Consider the following 25134-nt stretch of genomic DNA (forward strand, 5'->3'; position numbering starts at 1 on the left):
CGAGGGCGATGCACCTGTTCATTCGGAAGCGATCTCAATAAACGGTAGATAAAAAATTGAAAAACGGAGATAAAAAAGGATGGTAATAAACGACCGATAATTTAATTCAATACTACCGATAAAAAATATTAAACTACCAATAGAAATGAGATACACGTCCACCATTTAAGGCGGAGTATTTCTCTGTCTGAAATTTTATTAGCGTGTTATTTTGTAAAAGGACTAATTATTAGACGGTGCGAGAGAAAAAAAATAACTCCTAAGTTACCGACACCGTTCCGGCGCCCGGCTCGCATTGCGGCGCTCTGCTTCGCTCCGGGGCAATAGGTCGGATCGCTCGGCGTGTTAAAACACTTTTTATGTACAATGAAAATTGGTATTCATTTCGCAAAATGAATTCTGTAGGGACGAACTAAACTCGTGCACGTTACATTTTGTAAAAGGATGAATTCCCTAGGAACCAACAACACGCTTTTATGGCGAGAAGAAAGTTAGGAATTGAGTTAAGTTGGATCTCAACTCAAACCTGCAAGTTTTTTTTATGATTCAATCCTGCGATTTTTATCTGCAAATTTTGTGTATTTGTTTTCGCAGTTTGACTGGGCGATTTTTTTCGCGGGTTCAAACCTACGAAATTTTTATTTGGCAGTTTCTATGCTGCGAATTTTTGTAATTCCAAAAATCACTAAAAAATGATATAAAATGATCGTCATAACTACTTGACTATAATGTAGAATTCGCAGGTTCAAGTTCGCCTGTACTTCACATACATACCTTGGCAATGGTACAACAGAATCGCCAAGAAAAATCGACAAAGTGTGAAGAAATGCCAATTAGCTGATTTTTTTCGTTTTGTCGTTTCTTCACACCTTGGCGATTTTTCTTGGCGGTTCTTCACACTTTGGCGACTTATTTTGGCAATTCGTCACTTTTTTAGAATTTTTTAAATCGCCAAAAAAATCGACAAAGTGTGAAAAAACGACAAAAAAAAATCGCCAAAGTGTGAAGAAACGCCAAGAAAATTCGCCAAAGTGAGAAGAAACGACAAAAAGAAAAAAAATCAAATAATTGCCGTTTCTTCACACTTTGGCGATTTTTCTTGGTGGTTCTTCACACATTGGCAATTTTTTTTGGCGATTTACTTTTTTCTTGGCGATTTGACTTTGACGATACTTCACGGGAATATATTTGGTGTCATTGCTGAGAGACCAGTGGAAACAGTTTTTCGATGTTTTAGCTGCAGAGGAATTGTTAGAATTTCGCTGAAATAGTTAAAATATTCCCAGTCTTCAGCTGCCCATATCTCGAACCATCTTTACCCGAAAATACATGCAATTACTTTTCTATTACCTTTCACGACCATGTACATACGTTCCGTATACATGGAGAAATTTCTATTTGAAAAGCGCTTGTTTTCGGTTTCGGATCACCGTCCACTAGCCACACAAGCATCGAGAAACTTTTTTTGAAAGTGGCCTCTAGGGTCCTCACGAGACAAATGTAAAAAAGTCAACTGGAAAATGCGTCCCATTTCGGTAGGTTGTTTTTTCAAAAGAGTCCCTCTAGACACATCTCCGTCAGGATCTTACAAAAGCTCAAAAAAGATGTGGAAGAAGCATTTTCCACCTTTCCTTTTCCACGGTGCGTAGAAACGTGCGGTCTCTCGGTCTAATAATGCAGATTTACCTCGAAGGTGTTTCATTTCATTAAAAGCTCCGACTTTTGAAGGTGTATGCCAGCATGGTGGAAGAAGTTGCCCACTTGTTCACTGTTTTAGCATTTTTTTTTTTTGTAATTTTGAATTTTAAATTTATGAAAATGGCAATTTTTCTCATCAGTTTTTTTGCAATTAGTTTACTCAAACCACTCACGCCAGTAAGGGAAATTTTTAAACAAAAAAAAATGAAACAATTGCGTTGATCTCGACCGAACCAAAAAAAAACCGCCAAAATTTCATATTTGTTGCGACAAATATTAAACACAGCAGAGTGTTACCTACTTGAAAGTGACACGGTCACACCGGATGATGACCAAACAAAAATAATTTAACGAAAAAAATTGGGTGAAAACTGTCTCTTTTTACCTTTCTCTTTTTGTACTGGGTATAATTCACGCCAAGTTTAAATGCTTCATTAATTCAACGCGTTGTAAAACGAATTTCTGTTCCCTACGGACTCCGTGCATCGTTTACATTCCTAATAGTCTAGCGCCCATTCATTTTCTTGTAAAAATGCGTCGACCACTTCTTTCATTGAAAAATTTGGAATCAGTTGATCTTGGGTCAACTGTACCCTAGTTACACTGCAAATGGAATGGAAAAAAATGCGATTTAAATTCATCAGATCTCGAAATCATTTTTCTAACTTACGGATCGAAGTGGCCGACCCTCTGCAGATGCTCTTCGATGTCTTTTCGTTCATAGGTGATACCTGATGGTGTTATTACCGGATCCTGTAAAATCTCGAAGCTGATCTTGCCGCACAAATAGTCTGGAACGTCTCGCTTCTGTGAGTTAAATGAACGATCGTTAAAGTAAAATTGGTTTTGGCGTTGCATTCGAGGAATATACTTACACGTCGATTATCGTCGATTTTGGCAAACATGTTATTTAGCTCCGTTATGTGGTTTTCCTGTAAATGAACAAACGATTCCATTAACACAGTTGAACTGAGGTCATTATAGAGGTCTTGACATTTCCATTTAGATTCTGGATGACAATAGATAATCAAATAGGTCGGCAATCGACTGACGTTCAAAGAAAACGTTTTTCTGACACAAGGACATCGACTCATCGTCAAACAATCACGAAATTGATTCATTATAAAGAGAGTTAGTAGAAACATCGTTATCAGTCGATATCGGTCGTTCACCGATAGTCATCTCTGCGAAAATAAAATAATTTGTCAACAATCAACCATAAAATTTGAAATGCGCGCTAGCAATTTTATCAGCCATCGGAAACAATAATCGTTCTGATAATTGCAATATCAATTTTTACGGAATTCGATGCACACGGAAATTCAAACAATCCAACGGTATGGAATGACCCAAGGGTTGTATATGAGGAGGTTACGCCGATCGCCAATTTTTCACTGGGACTGTGTCGCAAAAGAAAACAGGACGCCTATCGGTACCTCTAACTATATTTCAGAACTTCAGTACGAAATTTCGACTGAACTGAAATCGCGCTACAAATTTTTATAAAATTACAGCAAAGTTTGCAAACCTTTGTTCGTGGCATCGCGTGTTTCGGATGTCGATTTCGATCAATACAAACCCCTACAACGTTTTACCGTTTGAACGTTTTACCGTTACAACGTTTGAACGTTTTACCGTTACAACGTTTGAACGTTTTACCGTTACAACGTTTGAACGTTTTACCATTACAACGTTTGAACGTTTTACCATTACAACGTTTGAACGTTTTACCGTTACAACGTTTGAACGTTTTACCGTTACAACGTTTGAACGTTTTTCCGTTACAACGTTTGAACGTTTTACCATTACAACGTTTGAACGTTTTACAGTTACAACGTTTGAACGTTTCACCGTTACAACGTTTGAACGTTTTACCGTTACAACGTTTGAACGTTTTACCGTTACAACGTTTGAACGTTTTACCGTTACAACGTTTGAACGTTTTACCGTTACAACGTTTGAACGTTTTACCGTTACAACGTTTGAACGTTTTACCGTTACAACGTTTGAACGTTTTACAGTTACAACGTTTGAACGTTTCACCGTTAAAACGTTTCATCGTCACAACGTTTCAATATAATATCCCACAAAAGGTATCTAACATGACAAACGACTTCGACTTCATCCATTTTAGTTATCTCCTTGGCAGAAAAATCTTATTTACGGATTTGTTACTAGGCCTTCGTGTCTCTCATAAGGCCATGGAATTTAACCTATGGCGAAAGATGGAGTTTCTGTTTGTCTGTCGTACAGGACAAGCTGACAATTCGACAAGTCTGACACGATAGAACGCAGAATGTAAAACACTGACACCGTAAGCATACGTGTCGAACCCGCACTATATGCCCTCAGCAAAAAATTATTTTAAGTTGAGCAAATTCTTCTTTTGCACTCGCAAAAAAGTCCATCAACCTCACTCGCCAAAAATATTTCATTTTTAATTCTTTCATGCGCTTGCACACAACCGAAGAGTAGAATAATTCCAACAAACAGCATCGCTTTGTCTATCAAAATGTCGTGTCTTGCATGGAACATCTATTTAAAGAAACTCTGGTCATCGACTCTCATTCGAATTGTCAACATGATGCCGTCAAAAATTCCTACGTAACCCTGAACAATGCAACCGTCAACAATGCAACAACAATCCCCTACGAATTCTAAATCCCATCACCGCATTTATGCAATAATGCGGAAAAGCGCATCATATCGACAAAAATAGTCAGGCGATAAATGGTTTATCGATTTTGGTTTAACGCGTTACAACAAATTAAATTTTTATTTCCATATTTGAACGCATTCCAACTGCATGCAGCGCCGTGCATAACAAATTAACGACAATAAAAGAAAATATCGAAATCGCTACTCACACTTTCCGTTACAATCGATGACGACTGTTCCTCGATGGCTTCCTCATTGAGCGATTCATCTAATTTCAATTTAGCTATCCGGCTCTGCATATCATCGTTTATTAATCTAAAACACAGACAAAGTCTCGTTTTCATTACGACACCAATCGAATACCGTAAATGCATCCCACCAACCTATTGACGTACGTCTGCAATTCGATTTCCTTGCAAATTCGTTTCTCTTCTTGTACCGTAAAGCGTTTCTTTCTAGCTAGTCGCAGTTGAGATGCAATGTCATCGCCGAAATTACGTCTTTGTTCTTTTGCTAGATCACAGGCTGGATACGCGGGATGGAAAATGATTTTTGTGTTTTGTGTTACGAATCAACTGTCAAAATCACAGGCGCAACCAACCTCTTTGTAAATGCTTAATCGCTTCATCGTAACATTCCAGTTCAAGAAGACTTTGACCCAAAAAGAAGTGTCCTTTCACTAATGTCTGGTCCAAGTCCAGTGCTTTGCGACAATCTTGACAGGCCAGATCCCAACGCTTCAACTTTAAATGGCAAAGTGCTCGATTTGTAAAATAGGTTGGTTTTGCTGGATTCTTTATCTGAAGAATGAAAAATGCAGCGCAAATAAATTCGACGTCAATCGATGGTGTAAAGTTCATGCAGTGGATTTTCGGATATACTCACAATGGCTTTTGTGTAACAGCCAATTGCATCATCGTACTTTCTCCTTGAAAACAGTTTGTTGCCTTCATCCTTTAAATCACTGTCACTGCACGAAAACAAACGGAAAAAATCATTTCTTCACAATAACCTGACACTGTCACAAAATCATATTTACCTTAGATTTGCCGTAGAATAGATATTGTTCTTGCTGCCCATTATTTTCACTGAATATCTTTTAGATTTTACAAGTACTTCCTTGATAAATTCACTTTTACCAATGCACGAACATTCTGGAATCTGATTCGCTAAGAAACGAATTTAGTGGATTCTGATCAGAAGACTGAAAAGCAGATGATTTCTACGATGATTTGGTTTTGGTAAATTTGGAGACCATCTTGAAATTTCATCGAAGAGTTGACATTTCGAAAATGAAATCATTTGATGACGCTGTCTCCCTTCTTCTGTTATATCAAAAAAATCGGTATTCGAATAGAGAAGTGGTGAAAGCATAATCGAGGAGTATCTGCCGGTGACAAAAAGGTTAAATCAAATCAAGGATGGTTATGGTCTGACGTACCTAGAGAAAGGTGCAATTGAGGTGTCGGAATGGATAAAAGAGGCTTGTCGATCGAAAGTGTGTGACTTTCCTGGGAACTTGACTGTAGTGGAAACGGTAAAAGGAGAATCCGGAATGATCAAAAAGGATTTGAACAACAAACAGTGGAAACACTTAGCCGACAACATGATTGAGGAAGAATATAGAGATTTTCACAAAATTTACACGGATGCTTCGAAATTGGACAACGACAGAGTGGGGATAGGCATTACGGATTTGAGGAGAGTGAAGTCTTGGAAAAGACTGTCGGACTTATTCCAAATTACAAATGCCGAATTGGTGGCGATACTGAAAGCGGTGCTGAAGGAAATGGATCTAGAGAAAGGAGTGATTCTGACCGACTCACTCAATGGATGTGACTGGCTCAACCGAGACAATTACCTAGTACACTTGATCAGAGAAGGTAAAAGGATAGTTATACAATGGATCCCCAGTCACGTTGGAATCGAAGGAAATGAGGAAGCAGATGACTTTGCCAACAGGGGCGCTTGCCTCTCCACGATATCAGAGATGAAAATCACGTATTCTGACGTACTGAGCACGATCAAAAAAAAAGCATTCGAAATATGGAATGAAGACTACAGATACTCTGCCACGCGTAAGGGACAGAAACATTTCGCAGTACAAGAGAAAGTGTTGAAGAGACCCTGGTTCCATGGTACGAATCTGAAAGGGATGGAAGTGAAAATCCCGTCGCGTCTTAGAACGTTCCATGGACTTTGCGGAGTTAAGAAATTTTGGTTCAAATTGGTAGAAAGTGAACTATGTGACAGGTGTCAAGTGCGGAACGATTTAGAACACATAATGATGAAATGTGAAAAATATGAACGGATTCGGACGAAGTACGATTTTAGTGAAAAGTTTGACAGTTTAGTCGATGTGCTCAAAGTGATTGAAGTGGAAAAGTACAGATCGCTGGTTATGTTACCGAGAAGCACAGTTAGATTTCTAATTGTCGTTGATTTCAAGATACGCCCTGGCTTGCATACGGCATAGGACTTCGCCACAAAAGCAGAGACAACAACAACAACAACAACATCACTAGCTGCGTTTTCTGCGGTTGTAATGTCTTTCTGGTCTTGTTTAATTATTGTTGGTACAAATACTAAAGATTTAAAAGTGTCAACTGTCGATCCTCCACTTATTTCCACTTACACTTTTGCTGAAAGACTCGTTTTGACTTTGCCGCCAACCATTTTTCAAATTCGAATCCATCACTAAACGGACTCACAATTTTTGAAAGGAATGTGTCGATCAAAATTCGACAAAATATCGACATCACCGCGTGAGCACCACATTTGTTTGTTGATCGTAGACCGGATTCGTCGGAGCTGAAGTTTATTATCAATTTTTAATAAAATATCCTCAGTGAAGCTACACCAGCCGAGAGGTTTCATTCCACTTTTTAAAAACCGAAAATTTTTGATACATCAAAATGGTGAGTACACAGAAATGGTCAAGAATGAAATTGTATCAAAAGCCTTGGAATGTCCCTATGGTTAATCCTGTTCAATCAAACTATGATAAAATCGGATTTAATTGTTAATCATTCCGTACCAGTTCAGTTTCATTCGTGAATCAATATTTGTTGAAGTAGCTCCAGATCAAACGAAATTTATGGTCAAACGTTTCACCAACCTAACCTCACCTTTCTTCATTTACAGACAGAAGAAGTAAATCCGAAGGCATATCCACTCGCCGATCCCACATTGACAACCAAAATAATGAACCTGCTGCAGCAAGCCCTTAACTACAAGCAGCTGCGTAAAGGCGCCAATGAAGCAACCAAAACCCTCAACCGCAGTTTGTCCGAATTTATCGTTATGGCTGCGGATGCCGAACCTCTCGAAATTCTGCTACATTTACCTCTGCTATGCGAAGACAAAAATGTTCCGTACGTCTTCGTGCGATCCAAACAGGCACTAGGCCGTGCTTGTGGAGTGTCACGACCAATCGTTGCATGCTCGGTTACTGTCAACGAAGGATCACAACTGAAAAGTCAAATTACGACCATTCAACAGGAAATCGAGAAGTTGTTGGTGTAGATGTAAGAATTGGGTTTGACTGAAACCTTTTTATTATTTTTTAAAAAATTGTAAGAGTATTTTACAATGGAAATGTTCATCATTTTGAATAAAACTGCTTAAAAGTTCGGAGTGCATTGCTTTCTAATTGTTGACGCTCGGTTCTGTGGATTGTCAGTAGCTGGGGAATATTTGGATGTTTCGGAGATGACGAGAATCAAGGCTGATGAACGCAGTCACATTTTTCGAATATGTCTGAAGCTAAAGCAGCCGGTTGGTCTTTAAATTTAATGAAAGTAGTGGTACTTGACTTCAGGCCCGCACTGGTTACCAAAAGGCGCTCCTGTTAAATGTAGGAGAAGACGCTTAGAGTGAAGCTCTTTTGAAGGGCGACAATATAGCAAATTCATTAAAATTATTTAAGGCGCACCTGTGTTTTTCCAAGTAGCCTGTGTGGGCCCGCCCGATCTAATGGCTGTAATCATTTTTAGCCCCGTACGAAGTACAAAGGGGCTTATAGGATTACGATGCCGTGTGTAATTGATGGAATTCGAAGCAGACGGTAAGGGCAAAGTGTTTGCCTATGTTCATAGATAACTAATCCGGAATAAAAATTTTGTCTGTCCGTCTGTCCGTCACGTCGATATCTTGAGTAAATCAAATCCGATTTCAAAATTTTTTTTCCCTGAAAGATAGTCAAAATAGTGAGGCTAAGTTCGAAGATGGGCATATTTGGGTCGGCCCTTCGTGAGTTAGGGCCGCCTAAGTGCTTTAAGGTCTTTTGGGGATATTTACGGCAAAAAAACGATGGAAATGCAAATGAAACGGCAAAAGATAGGTATTGTCAATACCAATCCAGGAAAAAAAAGTTTATTAAAATCGGGTGAATGGACCGTGAGTTAGGGCCTTAGAAATGAAAGGCTACTCGGCCCTAAGTGTATTTTGCATATAACTCGAGTAAATTTCATCCTTTTTTCGTAATTTTTGTTTCATTTGAAAGGTAATCGAAGCCCGAATATAATGTGGCGAAAAACGTTTTAAATTTGGGTCCTTGGACTGAGGCCGCTCCTCGGCCCTAAGTGTATTTTGCGAATAGATCGAGTAAATCTCATCCAATTTTGCTAGTTTTTGTCTTATATGAAAGGTAATTGAACACCGAATAGAATGTGGTGAGAAAAATGTTTGAAATTTGGGTCCTTGGACTGAGGCCGCTCCTCGGCCCTAAGTGTATTTTGCATATAACTCGAGTAAATTTGATCCGATTTTCCTAAATTTTCTTTCATTTGAAAGGTAATCGAACACCGAATAGAATGTTGTTGAAAAAAAATAATTAAATTTGGGTCCTTGGATTAAGGCCGCTACTCGGCCCTAAGTGTATTTCGCATATAACTCAAGTAAATTTCATCCCTTTTTCCTCATTTTTGTTTCATTTAAAATGTAATTGAACACAGAATAGAATGTTGTGGAAAAAAATTTAAAATTTGGGTCCTTGGACTAAGGCCGCTCCACGGCCCTAAGTGTGTTTTGCATATAACTCGAGTAAATTTTATCCGATTTTCCTAATTTATTTTTCATTTGAAAGGTAATCGAACACCGAATAGAATGTTGTTGAAAAAAATCAAAATTTGGGTCGTTGGACTAAGCCCGCTACTCGGCCCTAAGTGTATTTTGCATACAACTCGAGTAAATTTCATCCGATTTTCCTAATTTTTGTTTCATTTGGAAGGTAATCGAAGGCCGAATAGAATACTGTTGGAAAAAAAATAAATTTGGGTCGTTGGTCTAAGGCCGTAACTTGGCCTTAGGCCTCTCAATAAATTAAAATTTTAGGTCAACTTGAAATTTGTGTTACATTTGAAAGGAACGTCGTACGGGGCTTCGTAATTGCGCTATGCGCAATTTCTAAGATGTACACATTTCATAATAATTTGACTTCAACTACGTTTACGGGTGCAATAGGTCTACGGTCAAAGTAGGGTGACAGACGCACTAGGGTCACGTACGCAATAGATATACGGGTTCGTACGGGGCTCAGTCGCAGCAAACGCTCCGACTGTTCTGATGGCTCGTTTAAGTGCACATTTTCCTCTCATGATCTCTTTAATGTACACGGTCTCTCACATCGGTACGATTATGATGCAGTCTGAAGTCGCGTTTGAGAATACTTTCACCAAATTAACGAGCATTTTCTGTCGATGTAACAAATTTCAAATATTCTGCCACTCTTATTTGACACATTTTGACAGCTGTCAGCGCTCCAGATTGTTATGTTTTGCTCTCAGCAAGTGATTTTTTGTACGACGATTTCACGGTTGTGTAAGCCGGAAAGAAATCAAATCAAAAAGTGCTAGCTCAACCATTCTCTACATCGATTACCCACCATCGGAACTATTGAGTATAATTGAAATCCCGGTTAATCAATGCGATACCTTCCCGTTCCTTCATCTAACTAAAAAGTTGCATATGAGTCGCACTCAACTCTCGTTCTTGAACATTTTATGATGAACAACATCAGGCAACTGAAAGAATCACAACGAGAGGCTCATCCAGGATTTAGTAGCTATTTAGAGTGCATGACACGGTCATTGTTCACCGGACTATCGGCGTTTGTTTTGGGTAAGTTGCGTCTTCTGATTTGAAAAATTCGATGATGATGGCGGGGTGCCCTGAATATTGGGCAAGATATAGTCGTATCTAACATTTTGTGCCATCATTACTGAAAAAATCCTTCTGTCGCTTATTGTTATGTCTCCACTTTAACACTGATCACAACCTGTGCCCTACTGCAGCTTTCTCTGGTACATACTTCGGACAGAAATTGGTGGCCCAAAGACTGCCGTATACCCAAAAAACATATATTCTTGTATCGTCTGCGGTTGCGGCTGCTGCATCATATAAAATTACGAGTGATCGAACGAACGCTTGCCAGGCGGCTTGGATGGCAGCAGAGGATAAACATACAGCATTAAAGGACACAAAAATCGAATAAGGACACAACTGAACCAGACGCTGCACTATGAGGATGTTACGCAGCATATGCCAGCTGGCTTTTCATCAGCAGACCTTCCAAACTTTGCTCAAAGTTCGTCCGATCTTTCAACCACTCTTTGTGCGATGCAAGTACGTTCAAAATAGTGGAGTGAAAGGTATGAAGGGTCGAAAGTTTGAAATTAATAAAGAACCGGAGGAAGCGAAATACGACGAAAGCGCTTCGAACGACGACGACGACTTATTCGACGACAGCGAATACAATTACATCGCCAATTCGACCATGAACACCACGAAAAATATTTTAAATATTCAAAATGTGGTCGTGCTGCAACCGTTCATCAAATGGGGACCCAGAAAGGCAACAACGAAGCCAGAGTTAGCGTTACAAGAGGCAGAGGCACTAATACGTTCGATTCCGACGTGGACAGTTGAGCACAGCGAGAAAGTGCCATTGGAGTCGTTGGACAAGCAATATTTGTTCGGAAAGGGAAAACTGAAAGAGTTGAAGAATTTGATTCAAGGCCTCAGGAGTAACGGACAACCAGTAAGGGACACAAACTATTTACCTTACTCGATTTGGCTTGAATTTGATTTTCAGGTCACATGTGTCTTTGTCAGCAAGAGTACGTTGACGTACCGGCAAAAACAGAATCTGCAAGCAACCTTTGGGGTTCCAGTCATCGATCGATATTCCATTGTCATTCAGATAATGCGTCTGCATGCTACTAGCATGGAAGCTAAGCTACAAGTGGCAATGGCTGAACTTCCGTATATTTGGTCACAAGTAAAGGATGTCGACGATCAGATCACCAAAAATGTTCGCTTTTCCTTGTCGGATGTTCAGAAGCAAATGCTGAAAGACCGCGAAAAGAAACTAAAAAACGAGCTCGAGCGAGTGCGACGTCATAGGTAAAAAAGAGGAATTTGAATCACATCCAATGCGCCGCAAAGTTGACTAAATTAAAAACATTTTCAGGGGACGACTACGGAAGAATCGACAAAATTTTCCGATTGTTGCCGTTGTTGGCTATACGAATGCTGGTAAAACGTCGCTCATTAAAGCTCTTACCGATGAACAACGCCTGGAGCCTAAAGACCAGCTGTTCGCTACATTGGATGTAACTGCACACGCTGGCCTGTTACCATCGAATTTGAAGGTGATTTACATGGACACCGTCGGTTTCATGTCAGAAATTCCGACCGGATTGATCGAGTGTTTCGTTGCCACGCTGGAAGATGCTATGTTGGCCGACATAATAATCCACGTCCATGACGTGTCGCATGAAAATTATGTCGAGCAAAGGAAGCATGTTGAACTGACTCTGCAGTCACTGTTGGAGAATTCGAGCAACGAAGATCGCGAACGACTATTCAGCAACATCATCAACGTCGGCAACAAGTGTGACCTGATCGAAACGGATGATTTCGATCAGTGGACCGAGGTGGAGAAATTACAATTAATTTCATCGAAAACTCTGACGGGCATCAACGGTTTGATGGAAGAAGTGGAACAGAAAATTTTACTCGCCACCAATCGTAAGAGAATTACTATGCGCGTTGCCATGGGTGGTGAAGAATCAGTTTGGCTGTATAAGAACACAGCCGTTACCGAAGTCGTCGGAGATCCAAACAATGAGCAAAAGTGCTTAATGACTGTCATTATAACGGAGGCGAAATTGCAACAGTTTCGTCACATTTTCGTGGTGGGGAAATGATTCGAAATGGAGACTTGTGTAGAACTCTGTTGTGTGTAAATACAGTTTCAATTCAATGATTAAAATCCAATTAGAAGAAAATGATTGTGAAATTTTCAAATGATTCAATTGAAAAGTCTAGTGTTTCTTCTCACGACCAAATTGGAAATTCATCAGATCATCGAGGACAAAGGGTTTGAAACAATTTTCCTCGCCGTCCTTGAACGGCCATACTAAATCAGACATCTGAATGTCTTACCCCTGACCATCGATAGATCGGATCCGATTAAAACGGTTCGATAAAGACATCTGATCGGTTTTATTCTCACACTTATTGGGATGTTGTTAGCATGCTTTTGGTGAACATTTTGGATTTTGCAATTTAAGGAGAACACTTTCTGTGATTCGGCGCTAAATTTGTGGTCACACAAAAATTGGAGACCAACTTTATGTCAATCTTGATATGTTTGGGACTAAACATATCTTGCCCTTTTTCTCCTCTTTACTCATTGAAGAGTAGGGCGTATCGAATTTTGCAAATTTTAAGGACCGCGATAGCCTGTGTGCGGAAAACGTATATCATCGAAAACTGTGTCCGGGCATGTGGTTGATGAATCCGATGTAGCCATGGAAGAAGTCCCCCCGGGCGGCTTTAAGTTTCCGATGGTCATAATTCGGAAAGTTGATAGTATTTTTGAAAACAATGTTCTAGCGGAATGTAGAGCTTTGAAAACTCTACAAAACTACCGAAGAAACCGATGGTCCAAAAGGTGTCACTGCCAAGATTGCCTAACATCGAAAATGTGACCATGGTAGAGGAGGTCGAGCACTACCAGTACACTAAGCATGTCCCGATCGGATATAATCTTGAAATCACTTTTATAACATTTGTGAATGGAATTTTTAAGAGTGGCCACGTCGCCCACGAAGCAAGTGCAGACACTGCAACCGGTACTGGTGAGTCGAGGACACCTTGGGCAGTAAGTATGCATAATATTCCATGACAGTAGCTGAACTCGAAATCGATTATTTCTCGTTTTTCTCATAAATTCAATTTATTCAGATTTTGTAGTACAAAGAACATCGAAATCACAGATATTTTGTGAAAAGGTTCAGCTACTGTCGTGGAGTATTATGCATACTTACTGGCCAAGGTGTCCTCGACTCAACAGCACCGGTTGCAGTGTCTGCACTTGCTTCGTGGGCGACGTGGCCACTCTTAAAAATTCCATTCACAAATGTTATAAAAGTGATTTCAAGATTATATCCGATCGGGACATGCTTAGTGTACTGGAAGTGCTCGACCTCCTCTACCACCTCATACCACAGGCTAAAAAAAATCATTTGTCTCTCAGGAAATATAAGTCAAAAACCAAAAGGTCACATTTTCGATGTTAGGCAATCTTGGCAATGGCACCTTTTGGACCATAGGTTTCTTCGGTAGATTTGTAGAGTTTTCAAAGCTCTACATCCCGCTAGAACATTGTTTTCAAAAATACTCTCAACTTTCCGAATTATGACCATCGGAAACTTAAAGCCGCCCGGGGGGACTTCTTCCATGGCTCCATCGGATTCATCAACCACATGCCCGGACACAGTTTTCGATGATCTACGTTTTCCGCACACAGGCTATCGCGGTCCTTAAAATTTGCAAAATTCGATACGCCCTATTGAAGAGTATAATCTGAAGTGAATCATAGCTCGCCAATGAACGTAATAATCGCCTTTTCTACCACTTTATACATTCATTCCTGGATCCAATACCACATAGGCGCGTGTGCAAATTATGTTTTCTTCCCGGTATCCGAGTCAAGATTTCCCGGATTTCCCGGTATGCAAAAATGTAAAAGTGACTTCCCGCTACATACATTTCCCGCTGGTTTGTGCAGCTATAGTTCGATTTCCCGGTATCCCAAAAAAAATTTCAGAAATTTTCCGTTATCCTGGATACCACGGATACACATAATTTGCACACGCGCACATAGGTGTTTAAATGGCCTTAGGATCAAATGAGTTGTTTCAGCATCGGTTCTCCAACAAAAATTCTAAATTCACGCAAACAGCAGCAGAAAACAACAAAAAGGCCAAACCTTAGGTCCAAGTAAAGTCAGATCCGCGTAAAAACGATAACGAAAATAGATCGTCCGAGTCTTGTCTTTCCCTAGAGCATCTAAAGAGACCATTTCGTCCCGTCAGTTTTAATAGCCCTCGATTCCCTCAAACCATAAATTAAAACGAACATATTGGGGGAACCCATCAGGGACGACGGCAATACGTGGTACTTTTTGAAACTATATGCGTTCTACGGCAGGGAGGACAACTTTTTCAAAAGGTTTTTGAAAGAAGAGAACCTCAAAATTGTTTGGAGAATATTTATCAAAGCGAGCATGCAATGGCCTATTTCGAGAAATTGGATCTCAAAACCTTTCGAAATTCTAAACAATTCGGAAAATTCTTGTTAATTCCCGGAAAAAAAATCTTGAAAATAGGCGCTACGATATTTACCATATCGGATTTGAATCGTCTGTGATCAGTTTCCGGAGAGACATTTTTCTTTTTTAATTTACCGAAACGATCAGACGAACATTAATTGTAAAAGTTCTGACGTCAGGCCTGTCTGAATTTCGATATACATCATCACGAAAGCATATAGTGCGTACAATCAATACAACAAACTAGCAAGTACGACTGTCGACAGGACTGTCGAAGCTCCATCGATTCCTCCGTAGTTACTTTAATTATTTAGTGAGAACAAGCTTATTCGATGCGATAGATACTGCTTAGGATTCGTTATCCGTATGATGATTCTAACAAGGTCGGGTGTTCGATTTAAAAATATTTTATTTATCAAAAAAATTTGCTATTGCATCGACTGCCTAGGACGATTGTTTTTTTTAAGTACAATTTTTATATAAAAAAAATATTTTCGTTCTCGTCATCTTCAACACAAGAAACGAAGAGTAAGGCACTCTGTGTGTGCATATAAATTAACATTTTGTTCTTATAAAGAATTGTTTCACAACTTTTTGATTTTATCTTAAATTTTATTGCAATTTTACATCGCAATTACGTTTCCAGTTCAAATCTTAGACGAACTATATATAGACAGGAAATTACGAACAAAATTACGTAAAAAAACGTGTCCCCAATATGACAACAGGTGGGTCAAACAATGCCTACATGGATTGGTGTAACATTCTACGTAAAATGGTGCGAAATATGCATTTTATCAACGCACTTCAAGCAAAAGTGCTTCGAGTGACAGCTGCCAAATAGAGTACTATTTCGTATGAAAAAATGTTTCGAGATTTTGTTACAGGCCCAATATTTGCTTAATACACTGTCCCGTTTCAGTACTCTACAGAGTTCCCACGGCTTAGGAAGGCTCCTAAAATTCCTAAATTTTAAAGGCAATTTTAGGAGTATTTTAGGAGATTTGGAAGGTAATTTTAGGAGAATTTTAGGAGGAATTTTTTTAAATGTGGGAAAGGTTGTATAAGTAATTTCCGGAGGAATTTTTGCTCTGTTTCTCATACACTTCGTAAAATACTAAAAATGTTTAAGAAAATTGACAAAAAGTTGTTTTTTTTTTGTCAAAACATATTTTTCCTTATGTAGTTTAATAATTGAAATTTTTATGATTTCCTCTTTTCTGACGCCAGTCTCGACTAACCAGCAACTGATCCTTTATCAGGTTTTTCTTGTCGACTGCGCCTTTCGAATTAACAAGATTCACCATAATTTTGTTTCCATCATTTATCAGCTCTTGTGTACTAAAAAGTTTTTTTCTACTGGATCTGGAGATATTTCTCGATATCGGAAAGTTTTTCTGAACTCGATTTTTTTTTGTGAAGATGCTTTATTGAGATTATCTTCCGCCTCTTTGTTCTTAAGAAGTAGTACCTTCTCGACTTTTTGTTGTTCGAGAAAAGTAAAGTACATTGGAGCACATCTGGAAAATACGTCGATTCATTAGGACGTCAGTGACGTTTATATTATTCAATGTGTCCTTAAACGTTCGAAGTGACACGATAGTCGCATCTTCTAACAAACTGCGATCCTCGATAATGTATTTATTTTCGCTAAATCCACGTTCAGGATCGCTATTTGCATGACTCAAAGAAAGGAGTGTTTTCGCAAGTTGAGTCAGGTTCATACAGAGGTTCAAATTCATTGCCGCATAATTTTGCTGTTTTTACCGTTTTTAGTTTTTCAGTATTATTAAAAAAATTCTTCGAGAGTATGAGCTCATTTTAGGAATTTTAGGAGTTTTAGACGATTTTAGGAGGATTCACGGTGAGCTTGAAAAAAATTTTATTCGACCTCTCGTGGACATGAAAAGTTTCTAGTGGTTTTTGTAGAGGGCGGCACCACGAATAAGAATAACATAACAAGAAAATATTTCGATGGGAAAATTTTTAATTAGATCGATTTTTCATTTTTTTGGAACCTGCGGGAAGCTTTGAAGACTGTTCGGACTCCACTGGTGACTCGTTTGATCACAAAAATATAGTTGCTGTTTAGCCTGAGGTCTAAGCTTTACGGCGAATCATCCACATGTGATAGGGCCTTTCAAATTCTCAGCGACCTAATTTAATGACTTTGCTTCATATAAGAGGTTTGTTGGTAGTCATTTATATCATGATTGGTAACGCTGTAAAGCTTAGATCTCAGGCTAAACACCAACTATATTTTTGTGATCAAACGAGTCACCAGAGGAGTCCGAACAGTCTTCGAAGCTTCCCGCAGGTCCCAAAAAAAATGAAAAATCGATCTCATTAAAAATTTTCCCATCGAAATATTTTCTGGTTATGTTATTCTTACTCGTGGTGCCGCCCTCTACAAAAACCACTAAAAACATTTCATGTCCACGAGAGGTCGAATAAAAAAAAAATTTCAAGCTCACCGTGGATTCGGTCCATTTTATGAATTTTATGAATTTTAGGAGGAGTGGGAACTCTGACTCTATTTAGAGTACCACTCATGCTTGAAGTGCGTTGATTTTACACAAATTTTTATTGATGGCACAATTTATCGTACGAAATGCCAGTCTAGGAATAATTCGTCTAAGGTTCAAATCGTTTCGATGCAATTAAACCGGTAACACACCAGCTATTACAACGAAAACGTAGCAAAATTGACGATCTGAGCAACGCAAAATTGCTCGTGTGTTTTCGGCCTAAGACCTAACACAGCGTTGAGGTAACAAATTTGCGTTTCACTTTGAATTTGAATCGCAGTTGCGATGAAAAGTTTCAACACAAACAACACACGTAACAAAGGTGAAACACATAAAAGGGTTGTCAAGCTAACTTATGAGCATAGAAGAATGAATAACAGTGATCTGAACGAGCCACTACTGTCCATCCATCCATGTTTGTTTCTTACAATTTAGTTCAGCAAAACGTTTCATGTTTTCGACTCAGCCAGTGTTCATCGTGCCTAGTGTGTCGTTTGTATTGAACTCATTTACTAGCTAACCATGAGTATTGAGCATAAAATTAATTATTGTAAATTTGAGGTAGATTATGCTAATACTATCACATCAAAAAGTTCTCTACGACGGAGTAGTGACATTCGATGGCACACATTTTCCGAGATTTGTAAATTTTTCTTAGCAGAGTCGCTAATGTTCAGTATGTTCCCCCACTCTATCGTAGAACTTTTTGCCTATACTTCGTTTATTGCATCACTTTCTGTTTTATCTTAAATATTTTAATTTAGTCTTTTGGTACTTACGCGCCAACCTCACTGTTTTAGAAATGAGAATTCACAGGGAAATAAGAGTCCATTTTAAGAGGACCATCGTTGCTAGTTTGACCAGATATGGTCGTAAACTGAAACGAGTGATATAAGTACTTAAGAAGATTAAGAGATTACGCAATCGCTTCCAAATTTATGTTTTGCCATGTTCTGGACTCGAACTCATACCTTCTTGACATTCCTTCATTATGCCTTAAAACTTCAATTTTACAGCATTGACCTAAGAGGAAAAATGTTTGTTCTGGCACAGCCTGAATGAAATTGAAAAATATGAAAATTTAGTTGAAAGGTTGATCGTGCCTGACAAGGCAGATTTTCGAGTCATCAGGTACGTGAGACCTTTCAACAAAAATTTTATTTTAGAATTTCATTTGGCGACAATTGGACCTTTCTACGATGTCAACTGACTAGCCCACAAAAGGAAAAGTGTTTAGCCAGTTTCCCCCCTTCGCCGAAACTTTGCAAGGCTTTGTTGTGTTTACTTAGGGAAAAAATTGAAAATTGCATTTTTTACAGTGATTTATGGCTCTCGCTACGCTCTGGTCACAAACAACACCCTCGAAATGCAATTTCCACCTTTTCTTCCTTCGTTGAACAAATAACTATTTCGTCTTAGGAAACAAAATGTCATAACTTGAACACCTCAGTCTCCTGAGGAACTGATATGTATGTCGACTCATAGTCCAATTGATAGATAAGGCACTCAGGTCAAAACATTAAATTATGTTGTTCTGAAATGTCCGACGGAAGTGAGTTCATCTGCTACAGCGAACGAATTTTCCGCGGATGAAGCGATGGGAAAAGATACTATTAGAACTACTTAGTCTACGGAATAAATTATTGATGAAGGTAAACGGACCTGCCTGCCCGATCAAATTGTTATACGTCCACCTTACACTGGAACTGAATCCCAGTCAGAGATCAGTTCCATTTTGTGAAAATTTGTGACAAAATTTGGCAAAAAAGCCAATCGAACACAAAACCGTTTGCAATGTCATCGCTCAATCGGTTACCCTATTCAAAATACCCGGGATTGAAGAAGAGATGCTGCGTAAATCCCAGATCTTCCGAACTGATCGTTTGTACGAAATTTTCGTTGCCGTTCGATCGCGACTGGCAGTAATGCTCTAATCGCTGTCCGATCATTTTATGCATATCGTCAAAATGTTCACAGTGTGCGTACGATGCCAGAATCTCGCAGAACACACGAATGTACCAGGAACCAACGTTTCGGTCGCGGAACGTTTCGAATCCTTTCACTGACCCGTAGCATATTTTCATGTCGGAGAAGGCTGGCACATTGTCGCATTGCAAGTTGTGGTTTAGTGTGTCGAATGTTTTGACTTTTATTTTGCTGGAGATTCCCCTGAAAGAATTAGATTTCTTCTAGAGCTTTCACATTGCTGAAGACTGTTAAGTGTTTCTTACCTGCACATCGGGAAAATGAACAGTTTCGGCTTTCGTCTTAAATGCGGACAGCTCCTATTGCTGAATTTTACGATCACATCTTCAATTGAACCATTCGCTCCATCGCTAAACTGAATCATTTGATGACCATCCTTAAAGCAGCCATGACTCAGCACACAAAATACTAAAATTTTGAATGAAAAAAATTGAAATTAGAAAGTCCACAAACAGCAAGTGCACCATACGACGTACCTAAACAGTCAGTCACTCTTAGGTGCCTCGAAACAATCAGCTGCTCAACGAGACACCGAAACTCTTTCAGTGTCAGATCCTCGTAATAAAATATTTGAAACCCGAACTGCTGGAAAAGCGTAATCAGCTGGTCCTTATCCAATATGGCACCATTTCGATGCAGATTCGGCTTATCCCTAATGTTGATAATGTTGACCAGAAAGAGCACACCTCGATTTTTCGATTTCATCGAATAGGAAAGAATTCTGCTGGAACAAAATCGCTCGGCCCTTACCACATTGAATGTTGCATTAACATTCCCAGAAAATGGTTGCAATGGCAGGTCCTCGATGCTGTTTCGACTTGATGCGTTACCCAAAATATTTCCATCCTTCTCCACACGTTTGACTGGTTCGGTCAAATTGCATTGCGATCGGAATGTTCGGATTATTTGATCAGTTTTAGGCTCCTCAAACGATGATAGAAAATCGGCGGCGTCCCAGAAGTTTGACGACTGATAGATCTCCACTAGGACGTTGAGTGCGTTCGTTTCGACTTGTGTGATCTGTCGAAGGAGTTGATCGTGCCGAAGTTTTGTGTCATGCGAGGTTTTCTGAAAGATTAAATTTTTCATTCGTAGAGGCAGTTCGTAGAAATGCGTTTGGGAGCACAAATGAGTCACGATGTGGTTTTGCTTACAAAAATTGGATTACTGTAAGCTCACGACAGAGTACCAAACATAGTATCCAAATACAAAGGTGGAACGATGAGCCATGGTTTCAAAAAGTGACCTAAGAAAAAAGTGAAACAACGAATGAAACCGTCAACGGTTTTGCATGTTGCAACAGCATTTTCTCTAATCCGAACGCGACCCACCGACTGTAAATACTCGGTGGCGGGACATTTCCACACCGCAATATCGTCAGGAACGATATTATCGTTTTTTTGGACGATACTATCGTCTAAAAAACGATACTATCGTCTAAAAAACGATACTATCGTCTAAAAACGATACTATCGTCTTAAAAACGATAATATCGTTTTTAGACGATAGTATCGTCCAAAAAAACGATATTATCGCCCAAAAAATTTTCATACAGGACGATAATATCGTCCAAATTGAAAAATTCTAAAATATTGTCTGGACGATAGTATCGTTTTATTGTCGATATTATCGTTCAAAAAACGATATTATCGTTTTCTGGACGATATTACCGTTCTAGAAAATCTAATGGATATTTTCGTTTTCTGTACGATAATATCGTCCAAAACGATAATATCGTCCTGGGCGATATTATCGTTTTCTTAAACGATAATATCGTCCAGGACGATACTATCGTTTAGAAAAACGATAATATCGCCCAGGACGATATTATCGTTTAGTTTTGGGTGGTAATATTGTCCAGGACTCAATTTTACTCAGAGGTGCAGCAAGAACCGAATTCTCTTCCAAAATATCGAAAAACAATTGTCAGAGGAAATCACCTACACATCAGTGTTTAAAAAAGGCGTTTAGTTCGTCCCTAAATAATTCATCTTTTTACCAAATGAATACATAAAAAGCGTTTTAACACGCCGAGCGATCCGGCCCATTGCCCCGGAGCGAAGCGGAGGGCCGCAATGCGAGCCGGGCGCCGGAACGGCGTCGGAAAATTTAAATTTACGGAACCAAATGAACCTACAAGATTTTGTGTTTCGTCTTCAACAACCATCCAGAACGATAATATCGCCCAGGACGATATTATCGTCTAGAATTTTTATTTTAAATAAATTAAAAACGATATTATCGTCCCAAAAATTATCGCCCAGGACGATAATATCGTCCAAAATAACAATAAACTTGTTCAGAAAAAGAATATAACGATAATATCGTCCAGCTGATATTTTCATCCAGGACGATATTATCGTCAAAAAAACGATATTATCGTTTTTTGAACGATAATATCGTTTTTTAGACGATAGTATCATCAAAAAAACGATAGTATCGTCCAAAAAAACGAAATTATCGTTTAAAAACGATATTATCGTTTTTTTAAACGATAATATCGTCAAGAAAACGATAATATCGTCCTGAAAATATTTTAAAATTTATAATTTTAGACGATATTATCGTCCTGGATGAAATTTTTTTGGACTATCGTTTTTTGGACGATACTATCGTCTAAGAAACGATACTATCGTCCAAAAAACGATACTATCGTTTTTTAGACGATACTATCGTCTAAAAAACGATAATATCGTTCCTGACGATATTGACCGTGTAGTTATGTCGCCTCATCTAAAGTCCGGATTATATTCGAATCTTACACCAGAGAATGAATTCGTCTTGCGTTCTGCCTGTATACCATCGTCAAATTTGGATGAATTGCAACAGTCAACCACATTTTATCACTCTCTTTTGCCTACATTTTATTACGCCTAGACTGACCACCTTCGCCTCACAGAGGAGAATATTATAGTGGCTTAGCTGTGAGCATAGAGTAAACCTCTATGTCTGCAAGTATCGCATTCAAATTAAGACACTTTCTTCTCAAACGTCCCATTGAAAATTATAATGACTCATGTTGCATGAATATCGATAAAAGTCACTGGAAGATTGCCTTACGAATAGTCTTCTGAATATTCGAGAAAGCAGTTTGTTACTGGCAGAAGGCTGAACCATTATTTTCTTCGAAGAAAAAGAGGTGCAGACTTACTACGTACTCTTATCTTTACACCACAGCAAACAACAACAACAAAACACATTTTACTATATTCAACACGCAATCTGTTCTTATCAATGCAATTTCCTTCTTTGTTTAATTAATTTTTGCACTGTTTCTCATCCATCCATTCAAATTCACAACACTTTTTCATTATGGCTGCCGAAAATCATTCAAATTATTGCACCACTAATGTATCAGGTCATTGACCTATGTTAAACCCCACTTATCGTTGACTTACCTCAATTTCATGGATCGTGTCGATGGATAAAATGTTCTTGGATATGCAATCATCCTTCAATTTGTCATAATCGGTCCATTCGATGAGTGTGTCAATATTGGAAATGATAATGTCGCGATGATAGGCATCCATGTTTACTCATTAACACTTTCTAATACAAAGTGCGAAACACAATAAAATGATGGGGTGTCAAAATAACACTGCACAAATGAGTCGGCAAATGAACAATACTGAACAGCTGCAGCCTGCAATCAGGTTGAGAAAAACAAATTCCAAGAGAGGCGCGATGACCGCGACAATAGAAGAAAAGCAATTCCAAGAGAGAACGAATACTGTGTACGTGGCGGCAGTGGCTTTGCACAGATGTTTAGTACGTGTTTACAAACGAAATCCAGTTATTGTTTGAATTAAAAGTGAGTTGTTTGCATATTTTGTCGTTGGTTAAATGTTAAATGTACTGACAGAATGTTGTTGCTTCATATTTTTCAATTTTGTAAATGAGAAAAATTAGAGTTTTCACTCGTTTACATTCTTGTTTCTTTCTACTGTCAAACTGAGTTCTTTCCGCGTTTTGTGCGTTTTGTGACTGGTAAAAAAAAACTGAAAATCATTCCCAGCTGAATAATCTGTAAGTAAATTTTGAAAAAAGGGGACGAAACGAACTGAGAGAAGTGAGGCTGATTTGAATTTAATCATGTCCGGAGCGATAGCGGAGGACTTGACGCAGTCTAACTTCCAAAAAAAGAACGAAGAAATTTTTTTGAGACGCGGCAACTATATATAGGCGAGAATTTAAGTTTCTTTCTTTTGGCCTGTATCACCACAAATCCTATTCTTTCTTATTCGTGCTTCAAATACGAGCAAAACAAGCTATCACTCGACTATGTAGCTTTAAAATTACCGGAGATACATCGTTTTGAAATTGGCACTTTTCATTGAAAATGCACCAAATTGACTTTTCCCAAATAATCAAAATCTTTCAACTTACTCTGTATGTTTCTATCTATCTATCTGTCTATCTATCGACGGTCGATCTCGGAAACTAGTCAGCCGATCTCCATGAAATTTTGCAGGAACCTCAGGGTGGGCATAAAAATGAAATTGTGATACGCCATTACCCCAGGAAAAACCAGAATTTTTTTTTATTGGCCTCGAAGTGGTTTCTGAGTGTGGTTTTCGAGGGTCGGGAACGCGTTTTCGGCTGTAGCTTAGCTGTATTGAAACCTACAGAGGCGTGCGACCCATCAAATGAAAGGTATTCGTAACACGATTCGAACAAAAAAATAAATAAAAAAATCGGGTCAGATTCGTTTGAGTTAGAGTGATTAGAGTGACCAAATTTTGAGCTACTCGAGCGTAGGATGAAAGGACTAATATTTTTTTGGGTTATGAGAGATAGAGAATTACTTTCTTCGGCAAAGTCTCAGAGTTTTACGAGTAGAATAGAGGGGCATATGTGAAAAATGTCGAAAGTTGGAAATGGGTGGGTCAATTATGTTTTTAGTTATTTTGTGAATGGTGGCAGATAGAGAGTTAGTTACTTCCTTCGGCAAAGTCTCAGAGTTTTACGAGTAGAAAAGAAGGGCATTTGTGAAAAATGTCGAAAGTTGGAAATGGGTGGGTCAATTGGGGTTTTAGAGATATTTCTTGAATGGTGGCAGATAGAGAATTACTTTCTTCGTCAAATTTTCGAATTTCGTCAAATTTTCGAATTTCGTCAAATTTTCAAATTTCGTCAAATTTCGAATTTCGTCAAATTTTCGATTTTCGTCAAATTTCGTCAAATTTTCGAATTTCGTCAAATTTTCGAATTTCGTCAAATTTTCGAGTTTCGTCAAATTTTCAAATTTCGCCAAATTTCCGAATTTCTGTTATAAACTGTTATAAAAAGCAGTGTTCTAAAACTTCTAAAACGACTGATATCCCAACAAAAATCTCTTCGAGAAAAGTGTGACGCAGTCTTTGAAGTACAATTTCTAAAATGAATGATATCGCTAGAGTTGACGCACCCAATTTTAGTTCAAACAAGCTGGCTTAGTTTTTCTCATCATCTGCCAAATAATTTTTACCAAAAAAAAAAATTTGACTGGAAACAACCAAAATTTTACCAAAAAAATCTGCGTCGCAAAGTGGCAAATGTTCAGGAACAGACCAGCAAGAAAATTTATCTGCCACATGCGACGCAGTTTTTTTTTTTTGTAAAATTTTGGTTGTTTCCAGTCAAATTTTTTTTGGTAAAAATTAT

General features: G+C 38.6%; 5 protein-coding genes across 5 annotated transcripts; 3 read left to right on the forward strand and 2 right to left on the reverse strand.

Moving 5' to 3' along the window:
• Window positions 1-1149: 1149 nt before the first annotated feature.
• Window positions 1150-5634, reverse strand: LOC119072761 (E3 ubiquitin-protein ligase CHIP). Its single transcript, XM_037178056.1, has 8 exons — window positions 5396-5634; window positions 5242-5326; window positions 4958-5156; window positions 4740-4881; window positions 4566-4671; window positions 2574-2630; window positions 2369-2505; window positions 1150-2301 (listed from the first exon to the last, which is right to left on the reverse strand). Exons 1-8 carry the CDS (start codon window positions 5434-5436, stop codon window positions 2196-2198), a joined length of 873 nt encoding a protein of 290 aa, XP_037033951.1. The 5' UTR covers window positions 5437-5634; the 3' UTR covers window positions 1150-2195.
• A 1475-nt stretch (window positions 5635-7109) lies between these two features.
• Window positions 7110-7995, forward strand: LOC119072766 (NHP2-like protein 1 homolog). Its single transcript, XM_037178060.1, has 2 exons — window positions 7110-7274; window positions 7501-7995. The coding sequence occupies exons 1-2, from the start codon at window positions 7272-7274 to the stop codon at window positions 7879-7881; spliced, it is 384 nt and encodes a 127-aa protein (XP_037033955.1). The 5' UTR covers window positions 7110-7271; the 3' UTR covers window positions 7882-7995.
• A 2135-nt stretch (window positions 7996-10130) lies between these two features.
• On the forward strand, window positions 10131-12647 carry LOC119072751 (putative GTP-binding protein 6). Its single transcript, XM_037178037.1, has 4 exons — window positions 10131-10476; window positions 10650-11395; window positions 11450-11760; window positions 11828-12647. Exons 2-4 carry the CDS (start codon window positions 10877-10879, stop codon window positions 12564-12566), a joined length of 1569 nt encoding a protein of 522 aa, XP_037033932.1. The 5' UTR covers window positions 10131-10476; window positions 10650-10876; the 3' UTR covers window positions 12567-12647.
• On the forward strand, window positions 10330-10879 carry LOC119072767 (transmembrane protein 141). The gene is made up of 2 exons (XM_037178061.1): window positions 10330-10476; window positions 10650-10879. The coding sequence occupies exons 1-2, from the start codon at window positions 10359-10361 to the stop codon at window positions 10847-10849; spliced, it is 318 nt and encodes a 105-aa protein (XP_037033956.1). The 5' UTR covers window positions 10330-10358; the 3' UTR covers window positions 10850-10879.
• A 6185-nt stretch (window positions 12648-18832) lies between the features above and the next one.
• Window positions 18833-23184, reverse strand: LOC119072755 (caspase Dronc-like). Its single transcript, XM_037178044.1, has 4 exons — window positions 22890-23184; window positions 19968-20559; window positions 19737-19899; window positions 18833-19674 (listed from the first exon to the last, which is right to left on the reverse strand). Exons 1-4 carry the CDS (start codon window positions 23019-23021, stop codon window positions 19323-19325), a joined length of 1239 nt encoding a protein of 412 aa, XP_037033939.1. The 5' UTR covers window positions 23022-23184; the 3' UTR covers window positions 18833-19322.
• Window positions 23185-25134: the final 1950 nt, after the last annotated feature.

Source organism: Bradysia coprophila (assembly GCF_014529535.1).
Source record: "Bradysia coprophila strain Holo2 chromosome IV unlocalized genomic scaffold, BU_Bcop_v1 contig_84, whole genome shotgun sequence".
Lineage (NCBI taxonomy): Eukaryota > Metazoa > Arthropoda > Insecta > Diptera > Sciaridae > Bradysia > Bradysia coprophila.